Here is a 13904-nt window from a genome sequence, read left to right as displayed (position 1 = left end):
ACTCTTTCTATACTAGTCTAAACTCCTTTATGATGGTGAGACTTGGCTTTCCTGTGACTAGATTTCCTCAGCTTTGTATGAGAGTGTGTCCCTGCCTCATTGTTCTTCTGTAGTTTCCTCAAATTTGACCTGACACCTCATATAACGTCACCTAGACATATTAGAATTGAGATTATTATCAAGTAGATAAATACAATTGTATGTATTGTTGTTAGCTTCATCTATATATGGTTCAAATAACAGAATTTGTCAATACACTGATTGGTGTGTCGTTACCAATACGGCTTTAACTCAAACCAACAATGACAACAAACATATTTAAATGATTGATGTAATTTACTTACATTTACATTAGGAATCTAAAAATGGAAACTTAAAACCAATAGGAAAACATTTAGACAAGAATGTCTAACAATATGACCATGGGTGTTCAATGGTTTCCTTTCAGGAAGCAAATAGAATCAGTCAGTGTTGCTGAACCCTCAAGGAGGCAGCAGGAGTACATAAGTATATAAAGACTTGTTAGCTTGTCACCAGTATATCTCAAGAGTGACACAGGGGCGCAACAAGCAAAAGGCATGTTAAACACAAATGCAGACTCAAAAAGGGCTGTGCACTAAAATGTCAGTTGTGCTTTATGTGATATCTTTGGTCTTCTCTGAAATGTGTAAGTTCAAGTTTCTACTGCAAAATATTCTGAAGTGTATATAACTATGCCTGCTATGTGTCCGTTTACATTTTTTCTGTCTTATCTACAATCGGTTTTAGTTGGAAATCTTCAAGGAAAGATTTTGCAGCTAGATTCTGTTCTGACTTTTAAAGAAGGAGAAGATGTGGAGTTGACTTGCTTTCATCCAAAAGAACAAATGCACAAGGTGTTGTGGTACAAACAACCGGTGGGACAGAAGCCTTTACTGGTCATCTCTTCATATCACTTAAGCCTACCCTTTAATTTCCATAATGATTTTGACAAGCTGAAACGTTTTCATTTATCAAGGTCAGCTGGCAGCTCAAATTTAACTATAACAAAAACTATTCCATCTGATTCAGCAGTGTACTATTGTGCTGGATCTTTCTCAAATATTGTCATCTTTGGTCCTGGCACAGTTTTGATGCTGAAAGGTAAGCAATGGCTTATTTTGTTGCAATTTTACTTAACCTGTAATAATAAATAAAAGTGTTTATATAAACCAGTTGTATAAAGTACATAATCTACATAAACCTGTAAAAACTGAATTCAGTTATTCATGAGTGACATATTTTTATAGGTAAAGATTCAAATAAATATACTGTTGTACAGAACACCGTACCACAGCTACTTCAGCCTGGAGACTCTGTGACTCTACAGTGCACAGTCCTCTCTGAGAGATGTGCAGGAGGACACAATGTCTACTGGTTCAGAGATGGCTTGAGAGACTCTCATCCAGGAATCATTTACACTCATGGAGACAGGAGTGATCAGTGTAAGAAGAGCACAGAGCTTCACTCTCCTACACGGAGTTGTGCCTACAAGCTCCCTAAGAGGAACCTCAGCTCCTCTGATGCTGGAACTTACTACTGTGCTGTGAGTGCATGTGGAGAGATCCTCTTTGGGAATGGAACTAAACTAGACTTGGACGGTAAGCATTTAAGTTTACTTGGAATATTGAAACACTTTTTCATTGTTTTGGAAGAAAATGCTACAAAATTTGAAAATGCATGTCAGTGTACAACCATGCTTGTGAGTGGACTTTACAAATGGAATAAGACTAACATTTGACACTCTCTTAGAGAATACTGCTTCACACACTTAGCACATATGAATACAAACATACGTGTGTGTGTGTGTGTGTGTGTGCAAATGCATAGTGAGTAACTGCAGTGTACAGTAGTAAAAACTGGAAGCTGAACGTTTTGGAAGCTTTTTATATATTTGCAAGAGGAGGCCTAATCTGTCTCCTCATCCTATGCATGTTTATATATATATATATATATATATATATATATATATATATATATATATATATATATATATATATATATATATAGATAGATATAGATATATATATATAAAGAGAGAGAGAGATTCAAAATTGATTTTCAAGAGAAATAGAACATGAAGAGGTCCTTCATCAAACAAAGTGCACACACACACACACACACAATATATATATATATATATATATATATATATATATATATATATATATATATATATATATATATATATATATATATATATGTATGTTTGTTGTTAAATTTAATTATATTATTTGCAGTAGATAATCAGAATGTAAATGTCAATGTGATCAGTCAAAGCTTATTAAAAATGTTTTCAATATGTAATAAATTATGTAATTTAATTATCATTTAAAATAGCAGTAAGTTACAAATGCCTAACATTAGACAAAATGAGATGTTTTTCATCAATGTTTTAAAAGATGTTTTCCCTTTGTCCTGCAACCACCAATGTCTTTAAAAACCCAGTAAAATACATTCATAAATTTAGTTTTTTATGTTTCAGGTGTGCCTGATGGCAAGAGCATATACATGTTCATGATAGTTGGCTTGGCAGTGCTATTACTTATAAGCTTGGCCATCAATATTCTTTTATGTGTAACACGCAGAAAAAAAGGTAGGCATTTTAAAGAATGTACTCATATGGATAACAGATTTACTTGATATTTACCTGTGGTAAAGCACATGTACATATGGTGGTGTATGCACATGTACATATATATATATATATATATATATATATATATATATATATATATATATATATATATATCTCCAAAGGTCTAAGTTAATCAGGAGCTTTCTTAAAGCCAGCCCCACACACTCGAATTTAAAATATTTTCCTAAGATTTTAAAAATGTATTCCAGAGGGCATTCTTTATTTATGTTAGTCTTTGGTGCTTACAGTGTGTTAAATGTGACAATGTTGTGATTTTTTCAAAGAAAGTTCCTCATACAAGAAAATTTTGCAATATTATCTTAATTTCTTTTTAAAGTTGTTTTATGCGGTGCTGTGAATAGCATAATTATCTTGAAAGGCAATGTTACCTTGAATAATCTTGGAAGGCCTGATCGATTTGACAAGAAGTATCCTATGGGATATTGACAATTAATATCGATGATAAAAATGATTTAAATCACTTAATTTTAATTGGAGGTTAATTTGCCACTAATATTTTTCAGCAGGCAGCATGGCTATACACATCGTCTTTGTATAAGACCTATTTGCAAAATAGCAAATACAAATTAATAGGTATTTTTGTGATTTAGGTTTTTCATACACTTTGGTCCTGGAAAGCTAGTTTGTTGTAATTTAAACAGAAGAGCAAAACTTTAAATACCATTTTAAAACTTGAGAATAATCTCAGAATGATCTTCAAATTCAAATAAATAAGAAATACAATCCATTATGTGAAACCTGTAGTGCATGACGTAGTAAAAATCTGGACCAATCTGTCCATGAACTGTATTTGTTGTTTTTTGTTATCATTGAAAATATAACATCACACAGTAACTGATCAAACAAAACACCATACTTTAGATTTACACTCTGCTGACAGTTTTTTTTTATGGATGTTATTTCCATATTGCAGACACCCAGCGCATTACAAACTGCCCATCACAGCAATTCAATTCTAACGACACTATGTCAGCAGCACAGGTTTGAAGTTTTAAAGTATCATTCATTGTATATGCACTCATATGTAAATGTTGAAATTTCAGATTTTTAATATTGATTGTTTTTACAGTACCATACAACTGATGTGTTGAACTATGCTGCCTTAAAATTTACTGCACAAAGCACAAGAATGAAGAGAGAGCGACACCAAGAGGAAACGCTGTACTCAGGCATAACATGTCAAAACCTTATATGATACCCCTAATTGTTCTCATTTCCTGCTTTTATTTGGCCACTGTCAGAAACTTGAATTTACCATAACTTGAAAACACAGGCATGAGAACAAAATTTTGAAACAATTATAAGGTGAAGTTAACTATGCATATAATTTCACATCCCCAATCCCCAAATATCACACTTGAATAATGAAATGATCATTTATGTAAATAAATATTTTTCCAGTGTCTTTTACTTACTTTGGTACTTTTACTAAACCTTTTCTATATAATTAATCATTCTATCTAATAGAGTAGGTCAAGTTCTAAGTTTCAATTCTTAATTTTCAACATTAAAATCACAGATTTTCTAATGCACCTATTGTGTAATGTTCATGTTAGTAAGTTTGTAAATCAGAAGGCAGCCATGGAAATTTACCAGTAAAACAGGCATCAAGTGACCCTGGCTTGATCACATGTATGCCCCAAGCAACATAGTAGAAGCCTCAAGGGATTATGTTTGATTCTTTTGTGTCAGTAATTCAGAAGATAGATTAAAATTATAATAACTCTTTTCAAGTCTGCACAAACCAGTAAACAGGAAGGTAATTTTTGTTCTTGTGGCCAATGCCTGTCCTTCCACATGATTGACTACAATTCTGCCATTCTGGATCCATATAGTTTACAAAATTGCTTTCTTTAGTTCTTCTTTGTTCTAAAATCTTATCCATAAGATGTAAAAAAGCATAGCCTAAAATGCTAATGCTTTAATCAATAACACACACAGTCTCCTTTGAAGATCATGCTGGTTTGAACTGCAAGTGATGGCCTATATATAGACTGTGCTCAAAAGGCCTCAGATGCTTTTTGGCCACTGAAAGAACGACTGCAGGATGACTGTTTTATATTTAGTCTTGCTGTTCATACCTATGGGTAAGTTAATCTTTGACTCTTTTTAGAGTGAATAATAGTAGTTTTCAGCCTTTGACAGTATCAGTTTTAATGTAGCTACAGCTCAGTAAAGTCTGTTAACCCTATTTAACTTTTTTACTACTCTATTTATTAAAAAAATATTTAATTCAGATAGGTAAGATTAGACATTTACTCTTTTGGGGTATGTAAAAAGATGAAAGGCAACCTTTGTTGGATATGTATATTTTATTTATTTCAAAAGCTTTTAATGGGCTAATAAAATCAAAAGTTATTTTTAGTGGCAGATAATAAATTTCTACTGTATTTAGTGTGAAAGCTTAGTGTTATTAAAATGGGTAACACTTTACGTTTTTGGCAGCACCTTAATAATTTATTATTAATTGTTAATAAGCAGAGTTGGGAGATTGACTTTAAAAATGTATTCCATTACAGATTACTGACTGCCTGTTAAAAATCTATCTATACTATAATCCAAAATCTTACTATATTAAAGTAAGGGAATCTGATTAATTTCTGTTACTTTTGGGTTGCCTTTTAACCCATTAACTGCTGAGGACTTCTGGAACATTGGTTACCTACACTATAACTCTTGGAATATAGACGACATGGACTGTACCATAACCCCTTATATTGTGTTCCTACAGTTATTGTTTATTGTATTTATAACTCAGGAGATGAACACAATCTGTCCATATAAACATGTTCCTTCCCAAGTGCAGCATTTCTGAGAAGGCCATTTAATTCAGAATGTCCAGACCCAACACTCTGGCCATATATATATATATATATATATATATATATATATATATATATATATATATATATATATATATATATATATATATATATATAATGGATTTATTGTATACATTTCATGCTGAGTAATGCAGACAAAAAAAAAAGATGCACAAAAAAATAGATGCAGTTTGTCTAAAAGAATTAAAGGAATCTAGAAAGTCTCATAGTTTTAAAATCTGTTGGAGGATTAAATATCCCACATTTTGAGCTACATCATTAACCTAGTGCCATAAAGTTTTTTAAATAAAAATATTAGTGTTTCACAATCTAAGAGCCGAAATATTTGTGTAACAAACTTCCTATTACTGATGCCCATAAAGCTATAGAATTATAACAACAGTAAATACAAAATGTGCACTCTAAGTTTTTTAAAATGATATGTTTTAACGTTCATATTCAATCACTGTAGACATGAACAGGTATTTGTTTACAACAGTGGTCCATTACAACTATGTTTTAGGGAGCATGATTGAAGGGAAAAACTGTAAAACAGAGAAATATGAACATAACGGAACTATGACTGGATACACATTAGCAGAAGGTAAATATTTTAAAAGCATCTTTTTAAATAAGTATATCGAATATGTTTGAAGGCTATATGCCATTTTTAAAAATTACTTGATACATTGTGTGCAATTTGGTTATTGATAGATAATCTTTCTTTCAGAGGCTGGAACATCTAGCTGTGTAACTACAATACAAACAACACAGTACTTCCAATACAATAATCACCTTTCATACTTTAGGGAGTTATGGGAGTTGTAGTACTCCTTTCATAGTTGTGTTTGTTGGAAACACATTAATTTTGCTGTTAAGTGGAACTATCAACGTTGTCCTCTATAAAAGACTGAGGAGAAAAGATGAACACTGCAGAGGTACAGAGGTTTTTTTTTTTTTTTACCCCCACCCATGAAACAAATTGTTTTAAAAAAGTATATTGACAAACATTTATATATTATGAGCTGTATATGATTTTCTATAGATGAGTAACCCTAACTTATTTCTTACAATTGGGCAGTAATGAATAAGGTATTGGTTAGTAATTGACTTCATTTGCTTGACTTGTAAATTCATTATTTTCTTCTTTTATAGCACTAAGAATTCTTAGGAACACCTTTTCTGGTGAATTCCAGTTAGTTGAAGAGGTATGTTACAGTAACAGATGTCAAATCATGAAATTCCATACATCCACTGACATAGCAATAATTTAAGCCTCAGCACTTGTAGCTTTCATGCTTAAAAATATAGTTATTCATGAATTTGTACAAAATTCAAGTAAATTAAAAATGTTTTTCTTTAAAGTTAAAAAAAGAATTAATAGAAAATAGGTTAATAACTCCAGAATGTTGGTTTCAGAGTATAGCATCACTTATTTAATGCATGTTTTTTTTCAGATTTTAAAATTTTAATCCACAAAATTATCCAAACCACAAATACAAAAATGTCTTTTTTTTAGCCCGACGATGAAGATCTAAACTACACTACCATGCAACACCCTGAGGTTAGTGGAGATAACCAGGGAGATCAGAGGAAGAATGAAGAAGACAAAACATTATACTCCAGTCTGAAATGTCAACATTCAAATAATTAATGACTTACAATGTTCCGATATGTAGCATTGGCAAACATTTTTTATACATTTCTATAAATTGAGATTTTTTCATAAATTGCAATTGCGTATGTTACTGCCTTTATCAGAAATCTTTAAAACCAACAGCCCCCTAACCTCCATGTTATGGAAAACCATAAACCATAGCACTGAATTCACAATGCATGCTGTGCCTTTTTATTCACTGTTATCAGTAAGTCACCAACTGATGCATCTTCTGTTTTCGAGGCATAGCAAGAACACATCCAGGTACTTGAACCGTTCTTGGTACATGCGTGCTTGGAATATAATATTGGCAGTGGAATGTGTTGTCAGGCAAGAGCACAGGGACACAAGAACACAGAAGCAGCATATTGTCTAGCTGTACCCCTCCAAAGGCTATCAACAGCAATCATTTTTTGCAATTATTCATAGAAGCATTGCCTGCAAGTACAAATGTTAATAATGTACTTAATAATAATGTTTTTGTGTGTATTTGTTGAAAACTGTAAAATGTACAAGTTTTTTCAGATTAGATGCAGTGTGCTTCTGCTTTTAACCTGTTAGTTACCTAAAGCTCCTATTAAGGCAGACTTTAATACTCATATATATGTTTTTAACTATGTTTACTCAAGCTACTTGGTATTTAGCTCTGTAAAGCAGGCTCTTATACAATACAATCCTTCCCACTCCCCTCCCATTGGCTGATTCTCTAAGAAGTTATACCTCCTCCCAAGTCCTTCCCCCTACCCATACAGGAATACACTTTCTGGCAAAAATTGATATAAGGTGTCCATCCTCCAAAAACCAAACTCCTCCCAGGGTCAGAAATACACTAGGCCAGAATGTTCAAATTTTGCCTCCTATTTTCTTTCTATCCAACCAAACAGACCTGTGTATAAGAGGTTTCTTTAATTGAGAAATATTAATGTGATTAAAGAAAATTAAAGTTTTCAGTCTCATACTACACCAGTCTTTCTCCACTTTCTCTGTCTGTTCAGTATCCTCTCTGACACACACTCTGCAGTCAGAGGTCATTGACTCTCTCCCTCTCTCTCTCTCTCTCTCTCTCACTCACTCTCACACCTCCTGACATCTTATCTGCCATATGTACTCAAACAGGGCAATAAGCAAACTTTTCATAAAACATCATAAAGTTTCCATTTATTTATTTTTTCTGTGATCTCTAACCAAATGTGTTTACTCTATAAGTTTTATCACACAAGGTTCTTGTCCATTATCAAACATTGAGCCCTTAACACTTTTCAGTGCATTCCACATCTGAGAGTGGTGTTGGGGATGGGTGGATTGTAATTTACAGCTTATATCCGAAAACCATCTCTTTTCCCCACCAACCTTTCTTTCTTAAAGCCGTTGTTGCTGGTTCAAGTTGCCACTGTTGGGCCCCTGTGCTTCAATTGCTCAAGTTGTACTCAGTCATAATTGTAAGTTGCTTTGGATAAAAGCATTAGCTAAATGCTGTAGAGGTAAATTCTGAAGGGCAGACAAACAAAAACAGCCCACAAGAGCTTTGTGTTTAAATTATTACCATGAATAATATTTACATTTGTCAATTTTTCTGATTACAATGAAATAAAATTTAATCCTCTTACTTGATAAAACATGAGGCTGGCCACAGAAGGATTTGTAGGGTTTACATATTATTCACGTCTGTGTTTGTAATATTCAGGGCAATGGTGACAAATTTTGAACCAAGCTCTACACGTAAGGCATTTCCCAGCTTTGATGAGCAATGTATATGTATACAGTATACACACTCTCTACTATACACATGTACTCAATAATTATATGCATATATTTGCATAATTATTATTTCAATGTTACAGGGTAAAGTGTTAGGTTGTTGTTACTGTTGTTGTTACTGTGCACTGAAACAAAATATATAACCCACATGAATAAGGTCTGAGAGAAGCTACTATTAATAATAGAGGCTGAATTTATATTTATGTCCAACTCAGTGCCACTGCCAACTGTTCCAAAGAAAGAGACTCTAGAATGTACACAAACATATTCTGCACACTACTCAAGTTTGAAGGGAAGTTGTTTTGCAGCATGTTGAGTTAGCTGTTTTACATATGATGTAGTTAGTTCTGGTGGATCCTGCAGTTTCTGGTGAAACTGGTGGAGGGCAGAGAGCTCATGTTCTAATACTATTTCTTGCTGTTCAGAAAGCAGTTTGACAGAGACCGCTGAGATACCAAGGGATTTGCTGTTTAACACAATTGTGTCGGTTTGGTTCAGAGTAGTTAAGAAAATAAAAATATGCCCATTGAAGCTTTTTGTTTGTAGATTAAGGTAGATCAGACTTATGTAGTAGTCCGGTTGGACAGTGGTTGAGGGTCGAGGCTGCCTCCATGGAAATGACTCATTTAACAAATCTGCTGAAGAGCCTCTGTTTTAAGCCTTGCCCTTAGAACAAAAAGCTAAAAGAAGAATTGCAAATAGCCCAGCATACCAAGTCTGTAGACAACACATACATTGGAATGGAAGTAGGCTACATGAGCACTGTGACAATATGTGAAGGAGTGCAGGTCTGGTGAGGGGGTGTTACGGTATGACACAGTAGAAGACAAAACCGCACTAGTATGACATAGTAGAAGACAGCACTGCACTAATATATCACAGAAAACAATACTGCACTAGTATTACTAGAAGTCAGCACAGTGGCAATAGTGGTGACATAGCTTAAACATTGACTACAACAAGAATCAGCTGCCTTAGGACCTCTCAAGGTCCCTTTACACTCCACATCAAGTGTCTATGTAACTGATTGAGAGTGAATCAAGAATTATTTGCAATACCAACTGTATGAAGCAATGCTAAACATTACATTCCTATTTATACAGATAAAAAAATAACAAAAAATTTAAATGATAAATGAAATATATATAAATAAAATGTATAAAAGTTCACAAATAAGAAATTACCTTGGTCAGCAATTCTCTCCACAGATTCAAGGAACTCGTGAACGCCTGAACCAACGGAAATACATAGAACAGAATTATAGACTGTGAACAGAAAAGATAACCACGATGGTATCCTTTATAGCAAAACGCTTTGATGTTACCTTATTTATTGCTTAATTTAACTAAATAGAATCACCTACTTAGAAATTAAAGTTTTTCTATTTAGCTATCCATGAGAATAAGAATAGCGGTCGATCAAAAGTGTTTCAGTCAATCAAAATGTTTCATATACTCTATAACACAATGGTCATATTACATAATGATCAATAATCATCAGAATAAAGAAAATGTCCTTTCCCAGCTAGCTCACAAAAACAATACTTACGATAGCTTGTACACAATATGTAATGATTGTTTGCTAAAATACAATTAAGTTACACAACCGGTAAAGATATCCAATTGGCTAATTCATAAAATAGCTTTGTGAAAGAACATTACTATTTTCCCCCTAGTTTAGCTAATATGTGGTGGTGAAAAAAAACAATGTATTAATTTTCTAATATGATTATTAATTTTCAGACCCTAAGAGCGCAGGCCTTGTATGTTTTATCTATACCTGAAATTAATTACTACGTTAGGCCCCAACGAGTTAAATCATACAACGCGCGATAAAGTATTACAACCAATAGCTAAATAAATAGCTAAATACACGTCAGCCTTTTTAGTAACTTATACTAATATCAGTTATAACATGAATGGATAAATAGAATGTACCTGTTGATAATGGTTGAGCCATGTCCATGTTCGTTCAGAGGTCTTGGCAAAAGTTTTCAGATGTGTCGCTTACAATTACGGCTGTGAACTAAAGGAGTGAAGCACTGCAAAACAACGGCTTTAAGAAAGAAAGGTTGGTGGGGAAAAGAGATGGTTTTCGGATATAAGCTGTAAATTACAATCCACCCATCCCCAACACCACTCTCAGATGTGGAATGCACTGAAAAGTGTTAAGGGCTCAATGTGTGATAATAGACAAGAACCTTGTGTGATAAAACTTATAAACACATTTGGTTAGAGATCACAGAAAAAATAAATAAATGGAAACTTCATGATGTTTTGTGAAAAGTTTGCTTATTGCCCTGTTTGAGTACATATGGCAGATAAGATGTCAGGAGGTGTGAGAGTGAGTGAGAGAGAGAGAGAGGGAGAGAGTCAATGACCTCTGACTGCAGAGTGTGTGTCAGAGAGGATACTGAACAGACAGAGAAAGTGGAGAAAGACTGGTGTAGTATGAGACTGAAAACTTTAATTTTCTTTAATCACATTAATATTTCTCAATATTAATATTAGGGATGAGGGTTGTGTGAGGGGGCCTTATATCAATTTTTGACAGAAGGTGCATTGCTGTATGGTAGGGGGAAGGACTAGAGAGAGATACACACACAACTGAGACCCATACGCATGTTATTACTTAAAAAAAAAAATTAACATATGGCCTTGGTATTGTACATTAAAAATACATGATGTTTATAATTATAAATATTGTAACCTACCTTTTTAAATAATTTGAAAATGTAAATGACAGTTGTGGGGGCATAAAACCACAGATCTGTTGATCTTTACAAATCAAGACTCCATAGTGCTGAAAAAGGTTTACATAGCATTTTTAAGCATGACTTAAAAGAGCTGATTCTATTCTGCTTTTGCACCTGACATAAGGGTTGGCAGGGAGGATGTGAAGGGGGAAGTGGTAGGAAATGGCAATATGTCATCCTGGCCCAATGCAGAAACCTCTATGTTTATGGCATGTAGCTGATGCTACATGCCATAAAGCATGTACAATTTTGACTGTATACAACTTGAGCAACTGAGAGTTAAGGGAGAATCAGCCAATGGAAGGGGGTGAGTGAGTGGGTGAGTGAGAGAGAGACACACACAACTGAGACCCATACGCATGTTGGTGTATCAGTAAATGACCAGCAGCGGAGCAGAGCGGACATTAAAGTCTGGGTGGTACGTATTCATTTAAGACACATAACTTTTATTTACTTTAATCACTTGATTATTTCTTACTTTACTTTACACTTTACATGCTTACTTTAATTACTTGATTATATATATATATATATATATATATATATATATATATATATATATATATATACACACACACACACACACACACACACACACACACACACACACACACACACACACACTATATATATATATATATAGTGTGTATAGTATATAGTGTGTGTGTGTGTGTGTATACACACACACACACTATATATATATATATATATATATATATATATATGGGGGATGATTGACAGCTGTCAAATCAATCAATCAAATCAAGCAATAAATGATTTTGACTGTCTATACTATTACTCTCTCTATCCAGTACTCAGCCACCCATCTCAATACAGGTATCGGCCCATGCTCAAGCCAAACAGTATGCCAGATGTCCCGTGTCACACCCATATGTGGCCCAATACCACTATCTGCTAGCTGGAATGGGAACCATGAGGCAGGAAGGAGAAGGACAGCAACATCCAATTACCTCCATAGGGTCATCAAGAGCCAGTTCAATGGGAACAAGATCAATGTCATAAACACATATGCCCTGCTAGTCATATACCCGGCAGACACAATAAGATGGTCAAGAGACGATGCAAACCTTCCCCCTAAGATCCAACATCCAAAGGCGGTGTGCTAGCTGGCTGGAGGGTCCTACAAAGTGTAAGATCCACTGTCCAGGCTGATATGCGAGATCCATGAATACATCCAAGCAATGGCCCCCAAGGATGAGCTGATGGAGTGCCTCATTCAAATGGGGACCATGTAGAGGAGGTGCCATTGTAGAGCAGAAGCCCCTTTTAGTTTTGTTTTGCAGGTTGTCCAAGAGATGGCACTGCAACAAGAGCAGTAACACATGATTTATTGTGTTAATGGTCAAATAGGATTGATAGCTGATTGGTCGACAGTTGAGCCATTGAGCCAGTACAATAGGGCCATAACAGTACCACTGATAGATAGTGGAGGTGGCTGACATAAGACAATGCTACCAATGGCTGGAAAAGGTAGGACCGAAGGAGGCTGCAGAGTCAATAATCATGGCATCACAAGATCAGCTCTAAGCACTCGGTCGATTGAAGCAGAAGTGTAGGACACCAGACAAGAATACTATGCCACACCCGCCAACTCCCAGATCTCTGGTAGTAGGCAAAATGTAGGAAATGTAGAAAATGTAGTAAAATGTATTAAAATGTAGGAAAGGCAGAAAAAAGAGTCAAAGTGCCATGAAATGACATGTACATATTGATAACCTTTTTGTGCTTTGTAATACTAATGTCATAATAACAGGCTAAACATATAATAAGTCGAGGATTGGTAGACATAGGGGAGTAGTTTTGTCAAAGCTAAATTTATTTTGTTAAATTTTTAAATCATTCAATGACGCTCTTATCCATTCTAATGTTAAGGAACAAATTTGTAAAGTATATGTGTAAAACAGTGTAATATGGTGTTCTGACAAGGAAATGAGGCAAGCTATTGACTGTAAGAAATCAGCATCCAATAAAATAATATGTTGAATTTTGTGTACGTAGTATAGCTATCCTGGTCCCTTGTCAAACTGAACTTTTAATGGATGAATTCAAAAAACAAAGAACTGAAAAATAACTATTTACTGTATTATAGTGTGAACTGTCTATTCCAGACCTGCAATTAAAATCTTAACTGTAATTACAACTCCTGGTTGCTGCTGTAAGTTTATTGATTTCTTGTGTTGTCATTTCAGTCAAAGTGCCTCTGATGTGTTCAGC

General features: G+C 34.2%; 1 protein-coding gene across 3 annotated transcripts; it reads left to right on the top strand.

Moving 5' to 3' along the window:
* The first annotated feature begins 563 nt into the window (after positions 1-563).
* On the top strand, positions 564-4051 carry LOC113581822. Of its 3 annotated transcripts, XM_035520045.1 has the most exons (7): positions 564-667; positions 769-875; positions 1054-1122; positions 1269-1619; positions 2489-2614; positions 3591-3658; positions 3747-4051. In XM_035520045.1, the coding sequence occupies exons 3-7, from the start codon at positions 1113-1115 to the stop codon at positions 3870-3872; spliced, it is 681 nt and encodes a 226-aa protein (XP_035375938.1). In that variant the 5' UTR covers positions 564-667; positions 769-875; positions 1054-1112; the 3' UTR covers positions 3873-4051. The 3 variants fall into 3 exon arrangements, with proteins under 3 accessions (XP_035375938.1, XP_035375937.1, XP_035375936.1); XM_035520044.1 differs by having other exon boundaries at positions 769-1122; positions 2504-2614; XM_035520043.1 differs by having other exon boundaries at positions 769-1122.
* Positions 4052-13904: the final 9853 nt, after the last annotated feature.

This window comes from Electrophorus electricus, chromosome 19 (genome assembly GCF_013358815.1).
Source record: "Electrophorus electricus isolate fEleEle1 chromosome 19, fEleEle1.pri, whole genome shotgun sequence".
Lineage (NCBI taxonomy): Eukaryota > Metazoa > Chordata > Actinopteri > Gymnotiformes > Gymnotidae > Electrophorus > Electrophorus electricus.
Note: the sequence above shows the minus strand (reverse complement) of the source record. Positions and strands in the feature narration are given on the sequence as shown.

Coding starts and splice junctions, on each gene's coding strand:
- LOC113581822 (XM_035520043.1), top strand. CDS start 592: ATGCAGACTCAAAAAGGGCTGTGCACTAAAATGTCAGTTGTGCTTTAT. Junction 668..768: donor TTTGGTCTTCTCTGAAATGT/GTAAGTTCAAGT, acceptor AATCGGTTTTAG/TTGGAAATCTTCAAGGAAAG. Junction 3,659..3,746: donor ACACTATGTCAGCAGCACAG/GTTTGAAGTTTT, acceptor TTGTTTTTACAG/TACCATACAACTGATGTGTT.